General features: G+C 53.7%; 1 protein-coding gene across 1 annotated transcript; it reads left to right on the top strand.

Moving 5' to 3' along the window:
- Positions 1 to 629: 629 nt before the first annotated feature.
- On the top strand, positions 630 to 6,245 carry LOC121917771 (collagen alpha-1(XI) chain-like; the record flags this gene model as incomplete). Its single annotated transcript, XM_042443892.1, has 2 exons — positions 630 to 3,123; positions 5,232 to 6,245. Coding segments are annotated over 2 exons (2,523 nt in total), but the record flags the coding sequence as incomplete, so codon positions are not given.
- Positions 6,246 to 7,430: the final 1,185 nt, after the last annotated feature.

Here is a 7,430-nt window from a genome sequence, read left to right on the forward strand (position 1 = left end):
TAGTATATCTTAATTAGTATTGTTAATGTATTAAGACAATATTAATGTCTTAACATAGGGGATGACCAAGTCTGGTAAATTTAAGTCAGTATAGAGAATTAAGGGATTCCTTCTGTGTTCCTACTGGAGACAACAGAACAACCTTTTGGGAGCAGATTTGTTTGTTTTTATGAAGGTTTTGTGTGGTTTCAGTGACACGTTCCTTTACTTCTGTAGGGATGTTTTTATCCCCAAAATATGTATATTTAGGCTGCATCCACACTGGAGTAATAACCCGGTTTGGCGCCGCTTTAAGTCTTTTTCTAGCTCAAGGCTATGGAATTCTAGGAGCTGGAGTTTGTTGTGGGGCCCAGAGTGGAGCTCTGTCATGCCCCGTGCCTCCAACAGACTCCAACTGCCAGAAGTCTATACTGTATAGCCTTGAGCCAGAAAAAGACTTAAAGCGGCGCCAAACCTCCGCGCAAAGCTTAAGGTGCCTCCACTCGTTTGGCGCCGCTTCCTCCTGATTGGTTCGCTGCGGGGAGGGAGGCGGGGCAGGATGCGAGTGACAGAGGCCCAGCAGCGAATCCGACGCCAAAGAGGATATGAAAGGAGGAAGTGAGGGCGCTGTAGCCGCTCTAGGCCTCTAGCTCTGCCTCTGGTCTTCCGTTTCCGGTCTGGGGCGGAAGTGGCTCGCTATTCCTTCTGGGAGGGTTCCTTGGCGCCAGCGGCAATGGCGGACGAGAAAGGGGCGTCCTCTTCACCCAAGTCCGCCTCGCCCAAGTCCGCCGCTCCTGGGCAGCTTCGGCAGAAGCGAAAGCAGCAACAGCGCCGCCGTCGCCCGTTACCGTGGATCCGGAGGGAGAAGGCGGCAGCGGAGGGAGGAGGAGAAGGAGAGAGGCGATGGCTTCTTCCTCCTCCGCCTCCGCCGCCGCCTTTCCCTCCGCCGGAGTGGGAGGGAGGAGAAGGACCCTGGGCGGCCCCTGAGAGAGGAGGAGGCAGGGGGAGAGGGCGCCCCGGGAAAAGAAGCCGAGGAGGGCCCCGTGGGCGGGGCGGCAGGGGTGGGAGGCCCTGGCGGGGAAGGAGAGGGGGGCCCTGGGGACCCCCCGGGATGGACGAAGGGCCCCCAGCGGAGTGGGAGGGCAGAGGTGGGCCCTGGGGCCCCCCTGATGGAGAGGGCAGAGGGTCTTGGGGCCCCGGGGAGCGGCCCTGGGACGACTGGGATGAAAGGCACCCCTGGGGGCCCGCGGAGGAAGACATGGGGCCGCCACCGTGGGCCCCCCCTGAAATGGATGAGAGAGAACAGCCCTGGGGCCCTCCTGAAATGGATGGCGGGCCCCCGCCAGGGAGGGCAAGAGGAGGAGGGCCTTGGGCTCCCTCAGAGGAAGAGCAGCCCTGGGGGGGCCCTGAAATGGATGAGAGGCCCCCGCCCCCCAAGAGGGAAGGGAGAGGAAGAGGAGGGCGCTGGGCTCCTCCCGAAAGGGGGAGCAGGGAGAGGTCTTGGCCCCCCCCAGAGAGAGAGAGCAGGGGCCGCTCCAGGGAACCCCCCGAAAGGAACGGCCGAGGGCCCCCCCGAGAGGGAAGGCAGGGAACCCTCCAGGGGCTCTCCCAGGAGAGGCATCAGCCCCACCAGGGAAGTGTGGGCTCCCCCCCAAGAAGGGCTGTGGGGGGGACCGGACCCTGAGATGCACCGGAGCAGCCTTCCGAGCAGCTTGGGATGGGAGCCCCACAGAGAAGCCCAGAGAAGCAGGTGGGGCAGCCCCAGGGAAGAAGCCAGGCAGGGGCTGTCTGCTAGGGAGAGCCGAGCACCCCTGAGGGGACTGGGACCAGCCAAGCCTTGGAGAGGCCGGTCAGAGAGCCCCACTGAGGAGAGAGAAAGGAGCCACCCCCCAGAGAAGCTGAGGAGGATTCTGTTGGGTGGTCCAGAAGGAAGGGAAGGAGAGCAAGTGCCTTCCGGCAGGAGCCAAATGGGCCAGGACAGCCTAGAATGGCTCAGGAGGCAGCAGGATCCCAACAGGGCCTGGAGGGAAGGCTCCGGGGAGCACAGCTACCGTTCTAGGTATCAGCCCCAGCTGGAGGCCATAGGGATTGGGGGCCAGTGGAGTGGCCTCGAGGCGATGGAAGGAGAGCTCCCTGGCCCCTCCAGAGAAGAATGGGACTGGGACAGGCCAAGGTGGCAGACTGCAGAGGAAAGGGACCAGTACAGCCCAAAGTGGGAAGAAGGGCGGGAACGTTTCAGGGGTCAAAGTCCATTGGAGCAGAGGGGAAGGGGGCACCTGAGCCATTATGATAGGGAGAGTGCCACAGAGTCACCACACAGGCAGTGGCATCCTGAAGGTCATCTGGCAAGTTTTCAAGGAGGATGGGGTCCCAGAGGAGGCAGAGTTGATAAAGAGATTGAGCAGGATTGGAAGAAAGAGGAGGGCCATGGTGGAGGTGAAGGAGACCTCAATGCAAACACCTTTACTGCCGGCCCTCCTCCTGTCCCCAAAGAGTGGACGCCGTGTGAGCAGGTGCTAAGTTTCTGGGAGCGATGTAGAACTGTCTTGAAGAAAAAAACCCGGAGGTATATGCTCTCCACCTGCCCCCGGCCCACCCTGCCTGACAGGTCCAGCGAGACCCCTGAGCTGAACAGCTCTGTCTCAGCCATGCTGAAGCCCCAGCAACAGAAGGAGATTGCATGCGCGACCCGCTCTCTGCACTCCCTCCAAGATGAGGTGCTGGACATGCTGGGGCCAGCCATGACAGTCTACGAAATGGCAGAGGAGGCGCTGGCAAAGGGCGAGGCGGTGGATCCCATGGAGCTCCGGGAGTGGGCCCGTTGCCTGGTCCGCTTTATCGGCAGCATCAACGAGAATCTCACCTTGCAGCGCCGTGTTGTAGTCCTCGGTGCCATCCACCCACGGCTCAAGTGTGTGACGACCAAAATGACCAGCCAGAGCACAGGCGGTCTGCTCTTTGCAGAAGACAAAGTGAAGCTCCTGAAGGAGATCATCAAGAGATTCCCACAACTGGCACAGAACCCCCAGGCCCCCAGAAGGGCCCACCCTTTTCTCAGGCCTCCGTACAGTAGGCGAAGAGTCCCTGTGAGGTCTGCTTCTCGCCACTCACACAGTGCTGAGAAGCCTTACAGGCGAAGCCCAGGTAAGGCCACACCTCATGCCAGAGGTTTGCTCCCTTAAGGGCTTGGGATATATTGGGCACCCTGAGCCAGCTTCTGCTCACAGGAACACCTGCTTTCAAAATGCCTTTTAAAGGAATCCAGAATAGCTCTGACAAGATCTTCCGCTGACAAGATTTTCCAGGGGAAATCCTGATCTTGAGAGCAGACAGCAAACCTGTCTCTTTGCTGCTTTCCATAAGCAGTCATGCAGGCATGAGCACTGGAAGCTGTTTTAACTGCAGTTAGCTGCCTTGAGTCCCTATATTGGGAGAAAGGTGGGAACAGAAGAGTGGCCAAGCTGCATGGAAACAGCTGAAGAGTTTCATGTAGTCTTGCCTCTGTGGAAAGTGCAAAGGGCCTCAAGGGGTCAGAGGTGCTGATGAGTCTCTAGACCTCTAGCTGGCATTATGCTGACTCCCTGTAAACTCTCCCTTCCCCCTCCACACCTTTTGCAGACTGCAGCTTCTGTGCTAAATCTTCTGCAGCTAACTCAGCCAGCAGAATTAACACAGGTTTTGGTGGCCAGCCACTCTCCTTTTGGAAGGGGAGGAACAACTACTTGGCATCAGCCAGCCATGCTTTCCCCAGAGCCTTGGGGACATGGCTCTCAATTACTCCTGTCAGTTTCAGCAAATGGAAACAATGCAGGAATAGTGTCTGAATGATGGACAAAAGAAAGAGAGAGAGAGAGGCCCTTATGCCAGCCAAATCAGGGCATGGGATGGAGCCACATATGCTCTTGTCTCTGTTGGCTAGGCACAGAAGGAAGAGAGCCGCCTTCTTGTTCCAGTGGCCACTTAGATCTGGGCTGGGGGCTTGCATGTAGTCCCAAGGCTGCTTTTGAGGCCTCACAATAACCAAGACTATACACACTATCAAAATGGACTTCCATTTCCCTCCCACCCCCCACATTTTCTGGCAGACTTTTCAGCCCCTGCATCCACCAAAAATGGCAACACCGACTTTAATGGAGATAGATCTGGTGGAGGGACTGAAAATTAAGATGCAGAAACAGGCTCTGCCATGGGGAGAGGGGGATAGAGGGGATCTGAGAAAGCAGATTCTAGCCCCTCATTAATCATTGCTATTGTGTGAGGAAGATACCTAATAGGGGTATGATGTCCTGCCCGTAGCTCAGCACTGGTGTTGGTGGCGGTGCTTTGCCTAGAGGCAGCCCCTGGCTCATTTTTTTAAAGGGTCAGCTGTCCTAGAGGCAGTCTTGTGCTGAGCAGTCAAACCAACATTGTTACTTCATTCCTTAATGGTCTTTTACATTTTTGTGACCCTGGCCAAAGACAATTGTGCTCAATGCAGGTAATGAGCATCAGTAAAACAAAGGAGAGAAAGCCCTCTCCCAGGTGCCAGTCAAGCCAGCCTCCATGGGTGAAGGTCTTCCCAAGAGGGCTTCTCTTGAAGATCTTAACATCTGGACCAGCTCTTAAAGAGCTGGCGAGTTCTTTAGAGAGCCAGGCCCTGAGCCACTGAGGACTTTAAAGACAGTGCTGCTCAAAGTGGTGGTCTCTGGACTAGTCCTAGTCCTTGAACTGTTGGCTGCTGGTTCCTGGAGAGTCTCCAAGAAAGTACAAAAGAGATGTAATGACCAGGCAGAAATATGGTGCCAGTCCCTGGCACATTGTGTGTGTTGTGGGCGGGGGTGGGGGGTGGGAACACTACCAATCCTACACATCAAATAATTTATTAAGCAGTGCTTTAAAAGTTCAAAGCCAATGCTTTGAAAGGGTGGTAGTTACCAAAGAGGGGCCCTCACTACCCTCACCTGCATTTGTACCTTTGGAGGGACTTGGGCAAGTTAATCAGGCTCCCAAACACAAAAGGGGGATATGCTCTAATCAGAAATTTGCTGGACTCGAGTTTGAGCTGGTGTTTGGGAGAGCATTAGGCCAAGAAAGTCCCTTGTCCAGGTTCTGCTCCAGACAGTGGTGGCGAAGGGTTTTGAGTGGGGGTGACACAGTCGAGGGGAGAGTCTCCCTCTTTTGGGTTTCTCCCTGGCACTGTCTGACAGCAAACCTTCCTTCCATCTGCCACCCACTTTCTTCCCACTCAGAATTCCAACCTGCTTATTTTGCAGCCGACCAGCATGAGGAGGAACACCACTGAAGAGCGGTCAGAGGCAGGATCCCGGCAGAGCTGTGCCCAGGACCCCAGGAGGCACTTGCTGGGCTCTCTCCTGGCACCCCAGCAGCTGCCTCTACTGGGTCCTTGCCAGATGCCAGAAAAGCACCCACACATCCCACCCTTCCCTCCTGGAGGTAAAAGGACCCACCGCACACTAAGAATGCCTGGCCAGACTCCACTTCTTGCATTCTGGATGGAACTGGACATCGTGGGCCGGTATCAAGGTTGTGTGGCTCTGTGGTCAAGCCTTGATCCAGCAGGCTTTGAGCCAGAGCCCTCTCTACCTGTACCCCAGAAACCTCCTGCTTAGGAGGAAGGGTTGATCTTATCACAGGAGGAGTTTGGTCTTACCACCACCACCCTCCATGGCTACACAAGGCACCTCCACTTAGAAAGGTTGCAGTGGAGAAGTAGTAGCCACACAAAAGCCGCCATGTTGAGAACTTGAAGCCCTTCTATTGGCGAAAGGGCCACACTTCCTGGAATAAAACTGGTCCTCTTTTTCTATCGGGTGCTCTTCACATATCCCACAGTTTCTCTTCTCAGCTTGCAGGAGAGAATCCAGAAAAGATGCCCTGGGTTGAAGCAAAGCAGCAACTAAGCCAGAAATCTTGTTATGGATCTTGTTATCCCTTTTGTCTTTCTCCTCTCCCTTCCCCTGATTCAACCCCCAGTGGCAGAAAGAGACCTCCAGGGGAGTCTGTAATGGGCCCCATTAGTTCTCTGGGCAGTGGGAACAGCCTTCCTCCTCTCCCTTGTAGCCATGGGGCTCTGGAGAGGAGCAGAGTAGTTTTTAGTTCATGTTGACCAGTTCAAGTTCAGTTCCTGAAAAATGTTTGATGGCTCAGAGCAAGATTTCCAGAATGGGATCACAACATTGTCGGAGATGAAGCCATCCCCATCCTTTTGCCTTCTCCTGAGCCGTTGTTAAATATCTGCTTTAAATAAATGTTGACTTGTTTTGAAAGCTCTGTGTTAATGCTGCCTGTCAGTGCTCTTTGTATTGCAGCCCCTGAAGTTGGCTCGTTTCTCTTTTCACACACAGTGCGAGAGAAAATGGGGAGCAGACGAGGAACCCAGCATGATAAAAAGGGGGAAAATCCACAGCAACAAGTCAATGCAACAAGGAATGTGTTCAGTCTGTTTCTACATGTCTGTGAGGCATTTCAGTGTCAATGCAAGCCCAAAGGTGAAACGGCATTTGTCTGTTCCACTGTTCCATCTTCTAATTAGAAGCAGCCATTCCATTAGGTAATTTGCCGTTTCCTCGCAGAATGGCACTCCAAAGTTTGCAATCCGTTCAAATAATATACTGTTTCTAGTAAATTTACTATTTCCAGAAGTTGCCTTGGGTCCCATTCTGGGAGAAAGGCAGCATATAGAATCATAAGAGTTGGAAGAGACCACAAAGGCCCTGATCCAGTCCAACCCCATTCTGCCATGCAGGAAATCTCAATCAAAGCATCCCCATTGGCAGATGGCCATCCAGCCTTTCTTTAAAGACCTCTTAGGAAGAAGACTCCACTACAATCTCCAAGGAAGGAGTGTGTTCCTCTGTCGAACAGCCCTTAATGTCAGCAAGTTCCTCCTAATGTTGAGCTGGAATCTTTTCCTGGAGATTGCATCCATTGTTCCAGATCCTAGTCTCTGGAGCAGCAGAAAACAAGCTTGCTCCCTCCTCAGTGTGACATCCTTTTAAGTATCTAAACAGGGTTATCCTATCACCTCTTAACCTTGTCTTCTCAAGGCTAAACATGCTCAGCTCCTCATAGGGCTTCAGAGTTTTCAGGCACTTCACCATTTTGGTGGACCTCCTTTAGACACATGGCTCCAGTTTCTCAATGTCCTTTTTGAATTGTGGCCCAGAACTGGACACAATATTCCAGGTGGGGCCTGACCAGAGCAGAATAGAGGGGCACTATTACTTCCCTTGATCCAGACACTAGACTTCTATTGATGCAGCCTAAAATTGCATATAACTGAAACAAAATAAAATAGATCCCAGCTGTTCCATCCAGCAAGTCAGAAAAGAAAAACATCAAGTCCTCTCAACACTGTATGATGTTGCACACATTTCATATGGAAGTGCGTCCTGTTGAGATTTCTGCATATACTTACACAGAGCTACGCTGCTGAGGTTGTAGGCTGGCCT

The sequence above is a fragment of the Sceloporus undulatus genome, unplaced genomic scaffold, assembly GCF_019175285.1.
Source record: "Sceloporus undulatus isolate JIND9_A2432 ecotype Alabama unplaced genomic scaffold, SceUnd_v1.1 scaffold_663, whole genome shotgun sequence".
NCBI classification, from domain to species: Eukaryota; Metazoa; Chordata; class Lepidosauria; order Squamata; family Phrynosomatidae; genus Sceloporus; species Sceloporus undulatus.